Source organism: Zootoca vivipara, chromosome 15, assembly GCF_965207765.1.
Source record: "Zootoca vivipara chromosome 15, rZooViv2.hap1.1, whole genome shotgun sequence".
Classification (NCBI taxonomy): Eukaryota; Metazoa; Chordata; class Lepidosauria; order Squamata; family Lacertidae; genus Zootoca; species Zootoca vivipara.
In genome coordinates, this window is record NC_142598.1 from 10,066,861 (window position 1) to 10,087,724 (window position 20,864).

A 20,864-nucleotide genomic window follows, 5' to 3' on the forward strand; every position below is an offset into this window, starting at 1 on the left:
CCCACAGAGGCTGCCTACCTGGAAGTCACCCTTCTGTTCTGGCAGGCCTGCAATGCACACTTAATAGCGACAAGGGTGCGCCCTTTGCACATGATTAGAGGCACTTACGCATGTTAAAGGTAAAGGTACCCCTGACCATTAGGTCCAGTCGTGACCGACTCTGGGGTTGCGCGCTCATCTCGCATTATTGGCCGAGGGAGCCGGCGTATAGCTTCCGGGTCATGTGGCCAGCATGACAAAGCCGCTTCTGGCAAACCAGAGCAGCACATGGAAACACCGTTTACCTTCCCGCTGTAGCGGTTCCTATTTATCTACTTGCATTTTGACGTGCTTTCGAACTGCTAGGTTGGCAGGAGCTGGGACCAAGCAACGGGAGCTCACCCCGTCACAGGGATTCGAACCGCCGACCTTCTGATCAGCAAGCCCTAGGCTCAGTGGTTTAACCACAGCGCCACATCAAATACTGTACAGTGGTACCTTGGTTTAAGTACACAATTGGTTCCGGAAGTCTGTACTTAACCTGAAGCGTACTAAACCTGAAGCGAACTTTCCCACTGAAAGTAATGGAAAGTGGATTAATCCGTTCCAGACGGTCCGCAGAGTACTTAAACTGAAAGTACTCAAACCGAAGCGTACTTAAACTGAGGTATGGCTGTATTCCAGGGCTTAGCCTGAGGACAGGTAAGTTGCCAGAAGGAGCATATAACACATGGGCCTTGAATTTCAGTTCCCCTCTGTGTAATGGCCGTAGACATAAACCCTTATTCTGGCAGGGCATCCTCAGAAGGAGGATTTCAGGAGAAATATCCAGGGAGGCTGATCCCTGACTTCCCAGCCTCTGCTCAGAGTTGCTGCTTTTGCTGCTGCTGCTGCTGCTGCTGCTGCTGCTGCTGCTGCTGCTGCTGCTGCTGCTGCTGCTGTTGCCGCCACACAGTAGAGCCCGCCCTTTATCTGCAGCCTCCAGCCGGGAGCAAGGCAAGGGGTAAGCAGCAGCTCTGACAACCAGATGCAGATTCGCAGAGCAGGTGGAAGGACCCTTTTGGCGGGGAGACTCTCCTTCACCCCTGCAAGCATGGAGCGAGGCTGGAGACACGCCGCTGCCCTCTGGGTCCTGGTTCTTTGGGCCTCTGGCTCATCTCACAAGGGGCTTGAAAACCTGGGTGCCAGCTTCGACAGCAAAGGTACCGTGCTTGAAGATAGGGCTGGCCATCTGGGCCCTGTCAAAGTGGGGGGGTGCGGGTGGGGGTCGAAGGGGGTAAGAGAGCAATTGCCAAGGTGGGGAGCTGGGGGTCAAGGAACGAAGAGAGCTCAAAGAGAAGCTAAGAAATTGCCTCTTAATGTACTGTGCCTGCCCAACATGCAATTGGTCAGATGCGAAGTCTCTTTCCAGTACTCTGGATCGCAGCATATGGCGGTGGCGCGATAATAATAAAATATGAGGCAACCTCCGCAAGATTGATCTGATCTGATCTTGCCTAGTTTGTGGACTTCATCTGCTCCTTGCGGTTTTCATGTACAGTGGTACCTCGGTTTACAGACGCTTCAGGTTACAGACTCCGCTAACCCAGACATAGTACCTCGGGTTAAGGACTTTGCTTCAGGATGAGAACAGAAATCGCGCGGCGGTGGTGGCGCAGCAGCGGCAGCAGGAGGTACCTCAGGTTAAGAACAGTTTCAGGTTAAGAACGGACCTCCAGAACGAATTAAGTTCTTAACCCGAGGTACCACTGTAAACTTTCTCTCTCTCTCTTCCTGCGCTTTAAGTACGATGAAACACTGTTATCAGCCGCGTTGAAAGCAGAAATTGGCAGATATTGCTCCTTTAAAGAAAAAAAGGAGAACTGAGGGGTTTAGTGGAGCAGGTTATTGTAAGGCCCGGTGGATTCTTCTTGTAAATTTGAAGTCTCACAGCTTTAAAAAAAACAGGGGGGGAAGGATCCCTCCCTTAACTGTGGACATAAGTGTTGGGGTAACCTGGAAGGGGAACAGGTTGAGGCAAAACAAAATGAAAAAATCCTTCCAGTAGCACCTTAGAGACCAACTAAGTTTGTCATAGGTATGAGCTTTCGTGTGCATGCACACTTCCTTAGATTTCGTGTGCATGCACACAAAAGCTCATACCTATGACAAACTTAGTTGGCCTCTTAAGGTGCTACTGGAAGGATTTTTTTATTTTGTTTTGACTACATCAGACCAACACTGTAACTAGGTTAAGGCAAAGTGTGTGTGTGTGTGTGTGAGAGAGAGAGAATTATTGGATCTATTTCTGTTGAAGGTTGGAGGTGGCCGATTCAGAGGCCAATGAAATTGACACGACACCAATAAGGCATTCCCAAAGTTTGAGGTTCTAAAGCTGAAGGCATTCAGATCTTTATATACTGTGCAGTATGTTTGTTTTCCTGTGGGAAAGAATATGTCTGTGGACGACCTTTTGTGCAGTCCTGCCCACACATCCCTCGCAAGTAGACCTGAGGGTGTTATTAACGAAGCAGATGCAAATTTTCAGAGTGCACAATTTCCAATGTGGCAATTTTGACACCCCTGTTCCCCTCAGACAGCTGGAGACCTGTAGTTAAAGCTTATAGAGTGAGGAAATAAATATGTTGTTGTTTCCTGACTTCACCCATGTAGTCATTACTGTAGATTTGTAAGCCCAGTACAGTAGTTAGAGGTGTGGGATTTATGATGGGGGCAGATGCTCTCTTGGAAAGTTGCATACCTACCTACCCAAATGGGAAAAGTAGAAAAATAAAATGTGAAATGCAGATTTGCTTCCATTGGGAAGATTGTAATATGTGAGCATACTTTGACCCAACCCCCCCCCCCCTTGCCAGAGAGTCTTGTGGTAGGATTCCACATCCATAATGTGTGTGTTCCTACTTAGTTTAAATATTACTTGCCTAAATATCAAGATACTGGGTAATCAATCAACATCATCATCACCATCATTTTATTTGTATGCTGCCTTCCCATAGTTAAAACAATGCTCGAGGCGGCTTACAACATGACAAGATTTACATACTTCCAAACATAACATAATGGCTGCTCTATAGACTATAAAACACACGTGATCTAACAAGTCTGCCTGTGCGTGGCTTGTTTGCCTAGGGGAGCCCGATATAGTTCATTCAGTTTACTTAAGGTCAATTTAACGCTTGCTCATTATTTTATGACTGCAGCATCTGGTGAGAACTCATCATATAAAAATGAGTTTTTGTAAGGTTCTTATTTGACTTGTGTCAAATTATGGAAGCTTTTATTCTACCCTAGACCCCTGTTCAGCAAATTGTCAAGTGCAGAAGAATCATGTACTGGGGGGGGGGCAGGGGGCAGTCCTTCCATTTAAGACAGTTTCCAATCATATGCCCAAATCCAACAAGAGGAATTTTACCTATTTGCCTCCGTTTTTGAATGCAACTTTTCAAAAAGGGAAGTGTATGCGTGCAAAGGGCATCTGCTTGCCTGGGCTTTTACATCAAAGCCCTACCCAGATAGCTCAGTCCGTAGAGCGCGAGACTCTTAATCTCAGGGCCATGGGTTCGAGCCCCACACTGGGCAAAAGATTCCTGCATTGCAGGGGGTTGGACTAGATGACCCTTGTGGTGTCTCCTATGAATTGCTGTATTGCTGTAAGGCAAAACAACAACACCCCTCCCCACAAGGTCCAGAGGCAGATTCTCTACTGATTTAAGAAGTTCTTCCCGATGCCTAATCTAAAACCTCCCAGGCAGCTATAGCTTGTCCTCTCCTTCTCTTCAGCTAATATGGTTTCTTTTGATCTGGGCCAAACCTATTCTGTTTTTGCAGCTTTGTGCATTTTGCACATTCAGGGACACATCCATCTCTACATGCTTGGGATAAGCAAGCAGCCATCCCACATCTTGTAGCAGAAGCAGATTTCATTTGCTTTTGTCCCCCTATTCCTGCAGTCTCCATTTCGATAACAAAAGCAATGCAAACTTCGCCAACAACTTCACAACTGCTGTTCTCTGTTGTTGACAGTTTCCCAAGGGATGCTGTTTCTGTAGTGTGGAAAACGGGGGATGGAGGAATAGGAGAAATAAGGAATTGGATTAACTCTGCTTCCGTTGCTCATATTGAATCACACACACCCCATTACGGCCAGGCCAGCCCTTGTCTCCAGGTGGCTAACTAGAAACCATTGGTCTGACCCCAATGGGTGAGGCTAAGGATTCCTGGCAGACCCATATAAAAAGTGGGTGGGTGGTGGGAGAAACAAATGGGTGCCCCCTCCTCTTTCCTGTACTTTCTCCCGCGGCCTAGACTCTACTGGGACTGAGGGTGCACAGCCAGCTCTTATCTCGGGGAAACAGATGCCAGATGGAGGTGGCTGCTGTAAGACTTCTGTGTTTGTGTGCGTAACGTAAGGAAGAGAACTGGGTCATAAAATACATAGCTGCCGATCATGTGACTTTGCATATGACAGTTTGTACTGTTCCCCTTAAAAGAACAACAACAACAATCCGACAAAATCTGGAGTCTATGGCAGTAATGAAGTTGCTTTCATTACCAGAACCCTATCCGAAGGCATTTAAAGCAAGAAGAATAAAGACAAGAATATCTTTGAGCGTGCGCAGAGTGCTGCTGCTGCTGCTGCTTTATTGCTGTAGCAATTTCATTCATTTGCAAAAAGCGCATGGAATGTGGCATGCAAAAAAGACAGCATGAAACGGCTGTGCAAGATTAAGAAAGGAATTTAAAAAATGGGGTTTCTGTGCTGAAAATGCAGAAGGTTGCTGGGAACAGAATCCAGCTTCTTAAGGATCAAATGTCCCATTATGAGCAGCATGTGGCTGTCACTAAACGGAACCTCATTTCTGTGAGCCCCAGGTGACGTTTAGCTAAAGATGATAGGATAATATTGTACGACAAAGATCCCCCTGCACTCCTTGCCCTTCATTGGCTGCAACTTCTGAGGGGTGGGAGGAACTCGGAGCAGAACAGCAACTTGTCATTCAACTCCATGAGCAAAATTTTGCAGAATCACAGGAAGGAGACAGAGGAAGGTTGCAGGCCAACATGTTCTTCATGCCTCATTTGGGTCTGAGAACCTCCTCAGATTTCAATTTTTTCATTAATAATTTTTTAATAGCCCAAATCTATGTTTCATATGTGAAATTTAAAAACAGAATGACAACCCGTAGTAAAAAAAACCAAAACACAAAACTCCACACTGATAAAGGAACTGTACACTAATTTGTTGTTTTGTTGGAATAATTTTGTTTGGAATAATATACCCAGGAATATTGCATAGAAAACTCCCCCCCCCCAGTAGTTAGATATCAGATATGGATTAAATTCCACTCTCACAAAATGTATTAAGTTGCTTTTACATTTTAAAGCTGTTTTAAGAAGCTTTATGGGGAGGTGACCCACAAAATGGAAGAAACAAACAAAACGAAATCAATGGTCACAAGGGAGCCTACAGAATTTCAATTTTAAAAGCAAACAAGGTTCTAGTCCTAGGTCAGGGATGGGCAACCCGTGGCCCTCCAGGTGTTGCTGGGCTCCCATTTCCCATCAACCCCAGCTAGCATGGCCAATGGCCAGGGATGATGGGAGTTGTAGTCCGGCAACACCTCAGGACCCAAGGTTGAGAAAGGCTGTAATAATAATAATAATAATAATAATAATAATAATAATAATAATATTTATTATTTATACCCCGCCCATCTGGCTGGGTCTCCCCAGCCACTCTGGGCGGCTTCCAACAGAAAAATAAATCACAGTGATCTATTAAACATTAAAAGCCTCCCTAAACAGGGCTGCCTTCAGATGTCTTCTAAAAATCCGGTAGCTGTTTTTTTCTTTGACATCTGATGGGAGGGCGTTCCACAGGGCGGGCGCCACCACCGAGAAGGCCCTCTGCCTGGTTCCCTGCAACTTGGCTTCTCACAACGTAGGATTCGCCAGAAGGCCCTCGGCGCTGGACCTCAGTGTCCGGGCAGAAGGATGGAGGTGGAGACGCTCCTTCAGGTATACTGGACTGAGGCCATTTAGGGTTTTTTTTTGTAGCACAGGATCGCCCTGCCAAGTGAGACACAAAGGAAGCCTCAATAAGACCACTCTCCACATGGCTTGACTTGAGTCTGTCAGCAGCCGGGGCGACCCACCAGAGGAGCTCCACAGCCAAGTTTCACGTCACCTGGCAAAGGCCAGCTGCAGGTGGTGAAATGGCAAGAGTGTGTGTGTGTTGCACTCAATCTGGTGGCTTGGCGGGGTCTCGGACAGCAGGGGCATGGGCAGAGGGTGCACTCATTCTGACACCCTCCCCAGGGCACCCAGTCCACCCCCTGAGACCAGAGGCTCAGGCAAATGAAACTTGGAAGGCTGCTTCAATGGGGGACTACTGAAATTCTCCCAGCTGGAGAAAAGCACTAGAGAATTCACCCCAGAAATTTCAGCTTGACCCTAATTTTTTGGTTTTGAATGCACAGCTTCCCTGGGCAAGGATGAGACGGGTGATGGTGTTGGGGGGGAGGGGGCAGGGAGCGCCTGCCTTTCCATTCCTATGGGTAACAGACCCTCCGAGTGCCCCCATTTTCCAGGGACAGTCCCGGATTTACAGAAGCCATCCCGGTTTCTGATTTGATCCTGGAATGTCCTGCTCTTCCTTAGGATGTCCCTGTTTCCATCAAAGAAATCTTAGAGGTTATGGCGTTATGCGACCCCCTGGCCCAAGGAGATAAGGAACTATACACTCTTTAGAAGGCATCTGAAGGTGGCCCTGTATAGGGAAGGTTTTCGTTTTTTAAAAAAATGTTTAATGTTTTATTATGTTTTTATATATTTGGAAGACGTCCAGAGTAGCTGGGGCAACCCAGTCAGATGGATGGGACATTGTTGTTGTTGTTGAATAACGGTTAAGGGACCCCTGACCATTAGGTCCAGTCGTGACCAACTCTGGGGTTGCACGCTCAGCTCGCTTTACTGGCTGAGGGAGCCGGCGTACAGCTTCTAGGTCATGTGGCCAGCATGACAAAGCCACTTCTGGCAAACCAGAGCAGCACACGGAAACGTCGTTTACCTTCCCGCTGTAGCGGGACCTATTTATCTACTTGCACTTTGACGTGCTTTTGAACTGCTAGGTGGGCAGGAGCTGGGACCGAGCAACAGGAGCTCACCCCGTCGCAGGGATTCGAACCGCGGCGCCGACCTTCTGATCAGCAAGCCCTAGGCTCTGTGGTTTAACCCACAGCGCCACCTGCGTCGAATAGGACATCCCTATTTTCTTCGGAGAAATGTTGGAGGGTATTTGGTAATGTTATGCCTGTCTGTCTGCTTTGCACCTAGCTGCGTATCTGTTGACGGAGGACCGTTCGGACCTCAAGTGTTTCACCCAGCAGCTGGAAGATCTGGCCTGCTTCTGGGAGACATTTGTACCCCCGATGGAGCAAAACAACCAGAGCATGTACAGCTTTGGATACAAATATGAGTAAGTGTGTGTGTAAGCCGTACCAGAGCCAGCCAGTCTCAGAGGCTCAGCCTGATCTACTCTACAGATCCTCTAAGAGCCTGAGGATGTTATGGGGGTTTCACCCAAGGCTTTCTGCATTGTTTTTATGTTTATATAGTGCCTTACCTCTTAGGCACTCAAGGCAGCAGCATATATAGAATAATAGAATTGTAGAGTTGGAAGGGACCCTGAGTGTCATCTAGTACAACCCCCTGCAATGGGGTATCTGAAGAAGTGTGCATGCACACGAAAGCTCATACCAAAATATAAACTTAGTTGGTCTTTAAGGTGCTACTGAAGGAATTTTTTTTATTTTGCCCCTGCAATGCAGGAATCTCAACTAAAGCATCCATGGCAGACAGCCATCCAAACTCAGCTTAAAAACCTACAAGGAAGGAGAGTTCCTTCCACCTTCCATCATATTCCCTCCATGAGGACTGCCATTCCAGTCCCACATAATAATTAGTAACAAATAGTTCCAACATATGAGAGTATGCAGAATTAACTATACAATATATTTCAGGGACATTCAGGCTTAATGAATTTTATCTTATTAAAATTTATCCTTATTAATTATTATGAAAACTATAAAAAGGAGAAGCTAGTATTACAATTTCGGTGCTAACAAGATGCCAAGGGAAGCTATACTTCTATCGACAAGCTGAAAACCTGGTCTGGTTTTTCATTATTTTTACTATTCCAAAACTCAATACATAGCTTCCAATTATTTTTGAATGCTTCTTTGTATTTTGATGCATCTGCACATAATCCAGGTTTTATTTTTGCAATATCGCTGGCCTTTGCTAAATCTAGGACGCGTTACTACCAAATTCTTCCCTCCCACATCTCTGTTCTGTTTTGAAGGACTCCTGGGAGAGGCATCATCCAAGTGGTGTTAGTAGATCGTGTCTGTGTGAAATATATACAGAAGTGCCAAAATAGGAAAGAGTCAGGTCAGAATGAGGGTCCTACCTGTAGTATTAGTCAAATAGGTTTCTGTGTCCCAAAAGTCCCAGGAGCTTGTATTTTACCCTCACATTCCTCAAACTCCCAGAGGTTAGAAAACTGATTTTTATGTTGCATAAAACAATAGATCTTGAAATGTACTAAAGCAGGCATGTCCAACAGGTAGATCATGATCTACCGGTAGATCACTGGACGTCTGCGATAGATCACTGGTAGATCATTGGCTTCCCCCCAAAGAAACTGAACAACTGTGGCTCCCCTAAAAAAAGCTCAGCATTTTACCTCCTCCCTGAAAAAACTCAACAACTTTGACCAAACCCCAAAAAGGGGGTAGATCACTGCCATTTTATAACACTGTGAGTAGATCACAGTCTCTTGGGAGTTGGCCACCCCTGTACTAAAGGATTCTGACAGTAAGTGCTGTTTGACAGTGGAATGAACTCTCCTGGAAGGTGGTGGACTCTCCTTCCTTGGAGGTTTTTAAGCAGAGGTTGGAGGGCCACCTGTCACAGGTGCTTCAGTTGAGATTCCTGCATTTCAGGGGGTTGGACTAGAAGACCCTCGGGGTCCCTTCCAGCCTCTCAATTCTACGATTCTAGGATAAAGATGCCTAAGATGGCTCTGTGCATGTAGCTATTCTGCGTGAAATGTTCTTGAGTGGGCTCCTTCGGAAACATGGGAAGTAGAAAGAGAAGGCTGAGGCGGAGAAGGAGAGAGATTGGGCACAGAAATAGGAGCTGCTGAGACGAGGAAGGTTGACATTCACATGATTTGCGAAAGCTGCACCGTCTCTCTCTAATTCACGAAGAAATTGTATGCCTCAAAGGTAACACGACGAGGAGACCATTCAAAGGATGTATGAACAAAAACAACTTTAATGCAAGTGCTTTTTATGGGGAAGAAAGCCAGTTCCACAGAAGGCTGCTTCTTCAAATGTAGAACAGGAACTCACATGCCTGAGAGCTGACTTGCACTACAGTTCAGTATGTAAAATTTAGTTCTACGCTGACTAGCGTTGACAATGAGCTTTACCAAAAGAAGTTGCCCAGGTCAAAACTGCCCTAAGGGACGTTGGCCTTGACCTCAAGAGCCTTCCCCCCCCCTAAATCCCCATCTTCTTCCTTCAACCCTACTAGGCACAATGCTTGCAATAGAAGCTGCTTCTCAAACTTTAAATAATAATACAGTATTTCCCGCCTGCTTTCATTCAGGGACGATGACTCTTTGAAATGGTGTAACTTGACTGTGGATTACACACCCCGGAATACAACACGATACACTTGCTTCTTTCCGAGGCAAGACGTTTCAGCCTTTTCCCCTCTTGAGATCAAGGTCTTTGATGGACGCTCCCCCAAGAGCACTCTGTACAACAGAACGATCTTTGTGGAAAAACTACGTAAGTCCTCAATACGAGGTGGGTGGGCCTTGCAAGAAATGACCTGCATCCGCCTCCAAGTCTTCCTAGAATGGGGTGGGGTGGGGGAACCTGGGAGCGAGAAGAATGTAGTTCAGGATCATAGAATCATATAGTTGGACTGTCTAGTTCAACCGCCTGCAATGCAGGAATATGCAGCGGTCCCTTGCGGGGATCAAACCTGTAACCGTGGCATTATTTTGATATAGGCACAAATCTGCCTTTATTCCCTTATTGGGTTCTCCATCGGTTGGAGAATATAACAGAGGCCAACCAGAGAAGTTTGAGAAGCAAAGCCTTTATTTTCACTGTTGCAACAGGGTCCTTCCCCTCACCCCCCCCCCCAGAAGCATCATCCATATGTCACAGAAGGGGTGTAGCCCAAGACCCCCCTCCCTAGATTCATCATAGGTACATCATGAAAGGGGAGGTCTGGTGGCAGTAATCTGAGCATCCTGGACCCTGCCCCCTGCCCCCAAAACCTAATCAACAAAAGAGAGATATTTACATTTCTGTGTTTCCCAGCCAAGTTAATCACACCCTTTTGTCTGGCACCCAGGTATCAGGATGCCAGGGATTATCACTTTAATTCCTGAGACAATGAGAAGGTTCCCCCCACCCCCCTTCTTCCTTGCAGAGGAACACCTGGTCAGAGAGAGAGAGTCAGAGAGAGAGAGTCAAAATGGTGTCAGTCAGGCCTGTCTTCCTGTGCTGCTTCAGACATGTTTCTGTACATTCATGTACATGTTTTATGAACAATTATTATATATATATATATGACCTTAAAATTCTTATAACAATTTGCAGAATGGCAGGTGGCACTGTGGGTTAAACCACAGAGCCTGGGGCTTGCCGATCAGAAGGTCGGCGGTTCGAATCCCCGCGCGACGGGGTGAGCTCCCGTGGCTCGGTCCCAGCTCCTGCCAACCTAGCAGTTCGAAAGCACGTCAAAGTGCAAGTAGATAAATAGGTACCACTCCGGCAGGAAGGTAAACGGCATTTCTGTGCGCTGCTCTGGTTCGCCAGAAGCGGCTTAGTCATGCTGGCCACATGACCCGGAAGCTGTATGCCGGCTCCCTCGGCCAGTAAAGCGAGATGAGCGCTGGAACCCCAGAGTCGTCCACGACTGGACCTAATGGTCAGGGTTCCCTTTACCTTTAAGCTTACTCCCAATGTAGTGCCCAGCCAGTAGATCAGCTGCACTCTTTGTGACCATAAACTACTGTACTTGGGTTTTTTGGGGGGTGGGTGGGGAGGAACAGAGGCTAGCAGTGCAGTCAACTGGAGGAGGCAAGATAATGTGCGTTTGCACTAGATAGGAAAGAGGGAGCAATTCATGCATTGCCTGTTGTGTAAAAACAAAGAAAGAAGGAGACCTCTATTCTGTTGCCACTGAGCTGTTCTCACATCCTGTTCCTTTCCTCTTCCAGTTTTCCTGGATCCCCCCTCTAACCTGGCAGTGCAGCTGTTGGAGCCTCCGGGACACCTGAATGTGAGCTGGCAGCCCCCTATTCAGTACATGGACAATAGCATCCGCTACGAGATGGCCATCTTCCATAAGGGTAGCATAGTCCAGCGGGTAAGTCGCTTTTGTCCTTTGTTACCTGGCTTTCGAAACTCCCTCCTTCCCTCCCTCTGACCTCTGCTTTCCCCCCTTCTCCTTCCAGGTGGAGATTTCTAATGGGCAGACATATTACCTCCGGAATCTCAAAGGAGGAACCCGCTACACGTTGGCTGTGCGGGCCAAGCCCAATGGAGTCAGCTTTGATGGCTTCTGGAGTGGATGGTCGCAGACGGCATCGGCGACGATACCCAGCGGTAAGTGCTCTTCGGGTAATTTTGGCCGCAGCTATGGCGCAGGGCCGGTTGAAAATGGCCACTTTATTAGCATGGAGCAATGCTCAAAACCACGGGAAGCTGAGAAGCTGCTTTTAAGGAAAAATGAAACCAAAAACCAAAGCAGCATTTAAAAACAATAATAGTAGGCACCTTCTGAGAACGCCCCCCCCCAATCAACAAGAATGAAAGCCTTAATAACACTGTAACCAAAATCCCAAGCCTAAGGAATCCAAAACAGAGCACAATTCACTTTATATCTGTCCAGCACATCCATTTGAAGAGAATAATAGGACCTCAGCAAAAAGATGGGAGAATTCTCCTGCCACTTTTCAATTCCCAACCTTGGCTTCTTCCAGAGAGCTATTTTCTGCCCAGATGGTGCATAAACTGGTGCTACTGATGGAAGACAGGAGATTGCTGGTGTGTTGGACTGGATGGCCCTTGTGGTCTCTTCCAACTCTATGATTCTATGATCATAAACTATTGGTGCTGCTTGTGATTTTGCTGGACTCTGCTTGTACTTATATTTACCCCATATGCTTCATAAATTTGCTGTGATGTTATCCTTGTTTAAACTGGTTTCCAATATTTCATTAATACAACTTGTAGATTAAATTGTCTTAGGGATGGTTCAGTTTTAACCCCAGTCATCTCTAGATTGTGTATCCATTCTGTTAGTCATTTAAAGGCATTGGCAAAATAGTAAACTTTATGAATTGGAAATGATAAGCCACCCTTTTTTCTTGTCCAGCAATACAATCTCTTTAATTAATTCTTGGCTGCTTCCTGTTCCATATAAATTGAGCAACTAGGCTTAGCCACATTTTAAATTAAGATTCATTTACTCATCTTGACAAAGCCTGAAAAATGACATTTAATTGGGGCAAGATTATGATTTTAGCCATGTGATCAAATAATTATTTTTTTCCATTGTTCTGCTTTGGAACTTCTTTTCTTATATGATCTTCCCAAAATTATCTTCATAGAAATGCTTTCACTTTTCTTAATATTATACAAATATCACACAGATCTCTTACTTACTTATAGTTAACTAATTTTGTTCTTTTTAAAATATCATTTTGTATAAGTAAATATATATTGATAATTTCTGTTTTGTCCTTGTTAATTTTAAGGCAAACAAGAAGACAATATTGAAAAAAGAATCTTCTCCAGCTACAGATAGAATTTACAATCTCTATTATTGTTTAGGCATTGCTGTGAAGACAGTTACATATCAGCTATTTTTCTGTGTGCAGATCCTTTGTTTTCTACATCTATTATGCTTATTAAAGGTTCCAAACGGAGAACAAATAATGAAAATGAGAGGACCTCTGTGTCTAGTTCCAGTACTCAGAATGAATTTGATATTTGGTCATCAACCTCTATCCATGCAGTTGGGCTGTTATTAATCATGTTAATCAAAGTAAAGAATTTTTCTCTAAATAAGCTTTTAATGTTTTTTAAAAAAGAAAAGACCATTATGTTATCAAAAGCTTTTTCTGCATCAAAACCATTAATAAAGGCTGTGATTTTACTTTCTTTACATGAATAATTGTGTTTATATTTTTCCATTCATTATCCTTCAAATATCAGTTGGATATAGATCCTGTTAATCTCCTATTCCAATTCTCATCTGTTATTTGTTCTCCTTTTTGCAATCTCTCATGTTTCCCATTCTTCCCTCAAAACAGATTTTTCTTCCTGTCTATTGCCATTTATTGCTGCATTTCCTCCCGTTTGCCTTTTGGAGTCTCTGTTTCCCACTTTTGATATACAAAATTGACTCAGTGCTTTATCTTTTTAATATCATCCATTCTCAAAACACATTTTTCACGTTTAACAACAAAAAACATCCAAAAGTATGACCCTCTATCCAGATGCTAATATTTCACTTTTTGCTTCACAACCAATGCAGTGGTGCCTCGCTTAACAAATGCCCTGCTTAACGAAATTTCTGCTTAACGAAAGGATTTTTCGAGCGGAGGTTGCCTCGCTGGACGAATTCGTTTTATGAAAAATTCGTCTAGCGAATCGCGGTTTCCCATAGGAATGCATTGAGATTCAATTAATGTGTTCCTATGGGCAAAAAAAAAATTCAAAAAAAATTCAATGCATTCCTATGGGATTCGCTAGACGAATTTTTCGTTATAAGAAAAGACCCGTGGAACGAATTAAATTCGTCTAGCGAGGCACCACTGTATTGCATTTTACTTTGGGCATTCAACATTGCACCTTAAACAAGAAGCAGAAATTATAATTTACCCACCACCAGTTGTTACATTCAGCAGGAAAGCAGCTATTAGAGTTTTACCTAATAGCTGCTTTTGTACAATATGTACTCCAGTGAAAAATAATTCAGTTAGAAATACAAAAGTAGATACTACCCAGGAAGTGCAGTACTATTTCACTATAAGCTCAGCCACAGATAGTTTGGTAATTTAGTACTTGCCAGTGAGAGAAATATAACTACCAAACATACCTGGGATAGCTCAGTAGAGCATAAGACTCTGAATCTCAGGTTTGTGGGTTCAAGCCCCATTTTTTTTGGGGGGGAGTCCTACATTGCAGGGGGTAGGACTAGATAACACTCAAGGTGCCTTCCAGTTGTAGGACTCTATGATAATTATCTACCATGCATAATTAGTATGTTTCCAGGTGGTGCTGTGGTTAAACCACTGAGCCTAGGGCTTGCTGATCAGAAGGTCGGCGGTTCGAATCCCTGTGACGGGGTGAGCTCCCGTTGCTCGGTCCCAGCTCCTGCCAACCTAGCAGTTCGAAAGCACGTCAAAATGCAAGTAGATAAATAGGGACCGCTACAGTGGGAAGGTAAATGGCGTTTCCATGTGCTGCTCTGGTCTGCCAGAAGCGGCTTTGTCATGCTGGCCACATGACCTGGAAGCTATACGCTGGCTCCCTCGGCCAATAATGTGAGATGAGCGCGCAACCCCAGAGTCGGTCACGACTGGACCTAATGGTCAGGGGTCCCTTTACCTTTACCTTTATGTTCTTGACAAGTTTGTTTATTGTTCAGTCCAAAAGATAATGGGCTTTCTTAGTTAACAGCTCCACAGGATTTAGTTCATTAAAAGGTCCTGTATTATTTCATTAGAAAAGTAGAACTTCAGCAATTTGACAATACTAAGTTCCATTGTTGTTGATGCACCTATTTCTAGTCCAGGACTAGGCAACCTGTGGCCCTCCAGTTGGTCATCTCTGTCCATTGACCACGCTGGCCAGGACTGATGAAGCTGCAATCTACCTACATCTGGAGGGTTGCCCACTAGCTTCCTCTTCCATCCACCTTGTTCTATTTTCTTTAAGCAGTCTCTTTACTTTTTTCATTTGTTTGCTTTAATCAGTAGCAACCCTGAATGGTGGGGGTGGATCCGCCCTCCCCAAACCGGTGCCACTGCAACTTACCTGGACAGGCAGGACATGGTTGTGATGAGGTCAGGGCTGTGTGGTTTGCTGCTGTGCCCATGCAAACTCTATTGTCACCCTGCCTTGCCCCAGCTCATTCAGCTACAGTGACCCTGACATCAATCAGGAAGGTGGCTGAGTGGTTCCATCATACCACAGGGACCTAGAATCATAGAGTTGGAAGAGACCACAAGGGCCATCCAGTCCAATCCCCTGCCAAGCAGGAAACACCATCAAAGCATTCCTGACAGATGGCTGTCAAGCCTCCGCTTAAAGACCTCCAAAGAAGGAGACTCCACCACACTCCTTGGCAGCAAATTCCACTGTCGAGCAGCTCTTGATGTTGAACTGTCGAACACCTAATGTTGAAAGAGCTCATTTTTCTCCACCTTCAGGCCCAATGTCTTCCACAAGCTACATCTGCAGCCTCTCCTTTGCTGTCTTCAAATGCCATCACCAAGCACCAACTTGACACCATTGCCACATTGTTATGGGGTGGGGTGGGGTAGAAGCCTCCTTCAATTGCTGTGGTTTCTGCCCTTCCAACTCCCAGTTAGAGCAATAGCTTACCTTGCTCACAGGTGGTTGCTGAAGGCAGGTGCAGCTCGTAGTGCTTTGACAATTCTCACTGAGCTACCTCTCCAGATAATATTTTCTAATCTTCATTATCTGGGCCAGGAATGGAGGGGTAGTCATAGAATGGTGGGAGACTTAGTGATCAAGAAGAATACATGTTAGAGCACTAGGTGATGTGATGGAATGACCACAGTTGGCCTACTCAGGAGATTTCAACATGGTTTTCTGGCCTTGTAAGTCCTCTAAGTATTTAACAGTCATGATTGACCATCTACTAGGACATCTGAAAAGAACCAGGTAATAAGCTTAAATCCAGGCAAGAGCGTATCACTGGTTCATCCTACCATGTCCACTGCCAGAAGTATGTGCTTTCTCCACATAGTGACTATGTAACAGAAGGTTATGTGAAGATGACTTGGGTACCAACCAAAGGGTTTCTTTATGAAGTGCCTCTTGCTAGGCTAACCTGTTCTTCTGACTTGCAGAACTGGATCCCCTCATCCTGACGCTGTCTGTCGTTCTAGTGCTGATCGTTCTGCTGTTGGCTTTCCTCACCCTGATGTTTAACCGCAGGTAATGCCCCGGCTCCTGCCCACCTAGCAGTTCGAAAGCACATCAAAGTGCAAGTACTAGATAAATAGATAGTACTAGATAAATAGTACTAGATAATAGTACTAGATGCAAGTACAGTACTAGATAAATAGATAAACGGCGTTCCCGTGCGCTGCTCTGGTTCGCCAGAAGCAGCTTTGCCATGCTGGCCACATGACCCGGAAGCTGTCTGCGGACAAATGCCGGCTCCCTCGGCCTATAGAGTGAGATGAGCGCCGCAACCCCAGAGTCGGACATGACTGGACCTGATGGTCAGGGGCCCCCTTTACCTAATGCCCAGTTTGTTGATCTTCCAACCCTCCCACCCACCAACGGGTGGGTGTCCTCTTTGAATACTTGGCCATCAGGTCTGGAGAGATTGTAAGAGCCTTTTCAATCGCAGAAGTTTGAGCCATCAGGAAATCCCCTAAATTGAGGAGTGGGACACCTGTGGCCCCTCAGTGTTGCTAAACCACAATCAACACCAGCACTGACCATTGGCCAAACTAACTGGGGCTGATGGGAGTTGAAACATCTGGTGCCCCATCCTTGCCCTACTTAGTTTTCATTACTAAGGTCAGTGCTTTTTTTCCTTAAAAAATATGTTCAGGGGTACTCTCATTTTCCTACTCATATTGAAATACTGCCCCTCAATGAGGCCAAACTTAGATTCACACAATGTTTAGGGGTATGCGTCCCCCTGCATCCCCCCAGAAAAAAAAGCACCGACTAAGGCAGGGATTGTCAACCTGGTCCCTATCGCCCACTAATGAGCGTTTCAGGATTCTAGGTGGGCGGTAAGGGGTTCTACTGCACAAGCTGAATTCTCCTTCCATCGAGCTCTGGTGGGCGGTAAGGAAATTTTACCATAAAGAAAGATGCATTAGTGAGCGGTAGGTATAAAAAGGTTGACTACCCCTGGACTAAGGTGATGTTAGAGTGGGGATGACTTTTAACACTTGTGATTGTTATGCACATTCTTACTAAAGTCTGTTCACTCCTATTATCTTCCACCAGGTTTTTGAAGAAGAAGATCTGGCCTGCAATCCCCACCCCAGAGCATGAATTCAAGGACCTTTTCACTATTTACAAGGGGAACTTCCAGGTATTACACTGGCTGTGCTTCCTTGTGTGCATATGACTTCTCCCTCCCTGCTCCTGCACAAATACAGGAGGGGAGACACCTGGCTTGAGAGCAGTACATGTGAAAAGGATCTAGGAGTCTTGGTAGACCACAGACTTGACATGAGTCAGCAGTGTGATGCAGCAGCTAAAAAAGCCAATGCAATTCTGGGCTGCATCAATAGGAGTATAGCATCCAGATCAAGGGAAGTAATAGTACCATTGTTTTCTGCTCTGGTCAGACCTCACCTGGAGTACTGTGTCCAGTTCTGGGCACCACAGTTCAAGAAGGATACTGACAAGATGGAACGTGTCCAGAGGAGGGCAACCAAAATGGTCATAGGCCTGGAAACAATGCCTTATGAGGAACGGCTTAGGGAGCTGGGTATGTTTAGCCTGGAGAAGAGAAGGTTAAGGGGTGATATGATAGCCATGTTCAAATATATAAAAGGATGTCATATAGAGGAAGGAGAAAGGTTGTTTTCTGCTGCTCCAGAGAAGCGGACACGGAGCAATGGATTCAAACTACAAGAAGATTCCACCTAAACATTAGGAAGAACTTCCTGACAGTAAGAGCTGTTCAGCAGTGGAATTTGCTGCCCAGGATTGTGGTGGAGTCTCCTTCTTTGGAGGTCTTTAAGCAGAGGCTTGACAGCCATCTGTCAGGAATGCTTTGATGGTGTTTCCTGCTTGGCAGGGGCTTGGACTGGATGGCCCTTGTGGTCTCTTCCAACTCTATGATTCTATGATTCCCTCGGCTACCCGTATTATGCTGTTGCGAAGCCTGGGGGGTCCTATGTTTTGTTAACTGCTTTGAAGTTTTGTTTTTACAATCAATCTGTGCATAAATTTTATGAAATGAGTAAATAAAAGGAGTGTAAAGAAGAGAGAAATATATAGTGCCTGAAAGCAGGGTTAAAGGGAGCGAGGTGGGGCCTTCCCCACCTCCCATCCCTTGATGCTGATATTCTCCTTTCTTTGCAGCTATGGCTGGGGCATCAGAGCACCTACCTGTGGTGGAGCCAGAACTCTCCTTATCTGGAGGAGCAGCCGTTTTTGGTGGAAATCCTGTCTGAATGTGAAGTCCGCAAGGTGGATGGCCCTCCCGTTCCTCCGCTCCTTCCCCCCAAGGCACGTGGCGTGGGGGAACCCCCTCGCAACCCAGAAGTCTCCCAAGATGATTACCTGATACTGGATGAAGACTTGGTGCCGTGCTGCCTAGGAGGGGGTGGTTCCCTGCTCTTGCTGGGCAGCGACAGCAGCAGCGGCGGCACAGATCTGGCCCTCGACGCAGGAGTAGGGACACCGGACAACAGCCAGGCCTCTTCTAGCTTCGAGTACACTGTGTTTGACCCCAGCTCAAAGAGCCTGTCCCCGCAACCTCGCCACATTGAGCCGCAGCTCAAGAGCAGTTACCAGATGGTGTCCGACTCTGGGATCTCGGCTGACTATAGCCTTGTGGAGTCCAACGCTGGCCAGATGAGCTTATACACCAACCTCTGTGAAGGAGGGCCACAGCCGTTCCTGCCCACCTACATTGTGTGCTCGTAGCAGCGGGAATTGCAGATCAGGAGGAAAACTGAGGCAGCGAGATGCTAGCCCAGGAGCCTGGCACCTCCCACTTCCTTCCTGGTTCTAGCAAAACGCCAGAGGAAACAGCTGTGGGGCCTCCAAAGCTCCAGTTGTTGGGCCCAAGTCACTCTTGCAGGTGGAAGAGAGGTTTGCAAAATGCAGGGAGAGGTGATGAAGGACGCAAGAACTCTGCTGGATCAGGCCAGTGGCCCATCTAGTCCTGTTCTCACCAGTGGCCAACCGGATGCCTCAACGGCAAACCGGCAAGCGGCACACGAGCACCACAGCGCTCTCCCACCCCCTGGTATCCAGCAACTGCTGTTCAGAAGCATTTCTACCTAACAACTGTCGAGGTAGCGCATAGCCATCTCGGCTAATAGCCTTTGATAGCCCTCTCCTCCATGAATTCGCCCGGATCCTTTTTTTTTAAAAAAAAGCCATCCTATTTTGAACGGGCAAAGGGGCAGGAGGCCCACGAAAGAGACATGTTGCTCCCACAACAACCCTTTGAAGCAGCATTAAATGTGCTGTGGCATCTTCTTCATCTCATTTGTACTCACCCCCAGGCAAGCGCGTTCTACAAAGCTGCAGATCGGGGATTTGGCCAAAGCACACCTAGAGTTCTGGTGTGGCACAACAGGTTTGCAAGTAGCAAGGCTTGGGGCTTGAGGTGTTTAGACCGAGCTGTGGAATATTGTGGGCACTCAACTCGCTTGCTAGCCAGGCAGCCAACTTTCTCCCACTCCACACACCGGGATGAGAAGCAACTCTTCTGATGAAACTCCTTCCCCTCTGACCCTGCTCTGTCCTTTTAACTACCAAGCTTTTCGGCCAGACATATTTGACCATTATATTATGTGCCCAATTATTGCAAAAATAATAATAATGTCCAAATGTCAGAGTTGGGACTGAAGTCTTTTGGGAGTTGAGGAGGTACGACATGGAGGAGTGTGTGGAATGAAGGAGTCTCATTTCTGCTACAATTCACTGTGTGGTCTTTGCTTACCTTCCTGTAAAATGGGCAGGGCTTCCCCCCGCCCCCAGCTGGAGCTCACTGGAACTTAGTTCTGGCACCTCTCAGGTGGGCGCCATTGACATTACAAGGGAACGAGGGAGGTGTTCCCAATGAGTTCCTGCACCCCTTTTTAATAGAAAAATAACACTGAAAATCAAAACTAGACAAACCAAATACCAATTGAAATGTTAAAAGGGTCTGTCTTTCCATTTTGGCTTGAATAAGCACAGTAACTCAAAAGCTTAAGAGAGCTGCATGGCAATTCTGCCAGCTGTTTACTGCCATAGGGTTCACATGTGGGGCACAAAAAGGTGTGTGGATTGTACATGCCCTGTTTAGAATATTACTGTTATTTTCCCACTCAAGAGACATCTTGTGTTGTTTATGTACTCTGGTAACGGGTTTCCTTGTGTCTGAATTATCCTTCGAAGGCACAGATCAGCATCAGATGATAATAATATCTGAACTCTCACAGGTATGGCCACAAAGATTTTGTAATTATCCTCTTGAATTTGTGTTTCAAAACAGAAACTGGATATATTTTTATATACTTAAATACTCCAAAGTGTTTTTTTAAAAAAATAAAAATAATATAAAAACAGTGTTTTTGCTCATTCTGACGCCCTTGTCCTTGTGGGAAAGAAGATATCTTAATGAACGCCCAGATGCTTTCTCCATTCCTTTCTCTTCTTTCCTATGTTGCCCGGAACTACTTTTCCCGTTTCACGAGCACCAAATCAGACCTCCGAGTTAGGAGGACACAGGTGTGGGGGTGTGGCGTCTCACAGCAACTGGGGTGCTCCTGAACAAGACTCCAACTAGCCTGGAAGGGCTTAAGGGCGGGCAGGAGAAGGGATGTTTCCCTTCTGAAA

At 46.0% G+C, this 20,864-nt stretch overlaps 1 protein-coding gene across 1 annotated transcript; it reads left to right on the forward strand.

Moving 5' to 3' along the window:
* The first annotated feature begins 961 nt into the window (after nucleotides 1–961).
* EPOR (erythropoietin receptor) lies at nucleotides 962–20,580 on the forward strand. Its single transcript, XM_035097099.3, has 8 exons — nucleotides 962–1,181; nucleotides 7,315–7,456; nucleotides 9,655–9,839; nucleotides 11,288–11,436; nucleotides 11,525–11,675; nucleotides 16,178–16,265; nucleotides 17,301–17,388; nucleotides 18,390–20,580. The coding sequence occupies exons 1-8, from the start codon at nucleotides 1,007–1,009 to the stop codon at nucleotides 18,954–18,956; spliced, it is 1,545 nt and encodes a 514-aa protein (XP_034952990.1). The 5' UTR covers nucleotides 962–1,006; the 3' UTR covers nucleotides 18,957–20,580.
* The last annotated feature ends 284 nt before the right edge of the window (nucleotides 20,581–20,864 follow it).

Excerpts from the sequence above, each read along its gene's own strand:
- EPOR (XM_035097099.3), top strand. The coding sequence starts at position 1,007 with ATGCAGATTCGCAGAGCAGGTGGAAGGACCCTTTTGGCGGGGAGACTC. Across the intron at positions 9,840-11,287 it reads GATCTTTGTGGAAAAACTAC|TTTTCCTGGATCCCCCCTCT; the intron begins GTAAGTCCTCAA and ends TTCCTCTTCCAG. Across the intron at positions 16,266-17,300 it reads ACCCTGATGTTTAACCGCAG|GTTTTTGAAGAAGAAGATCT; the intron begins GTAATGCCCCGG and ends ATCTTCCACCAG.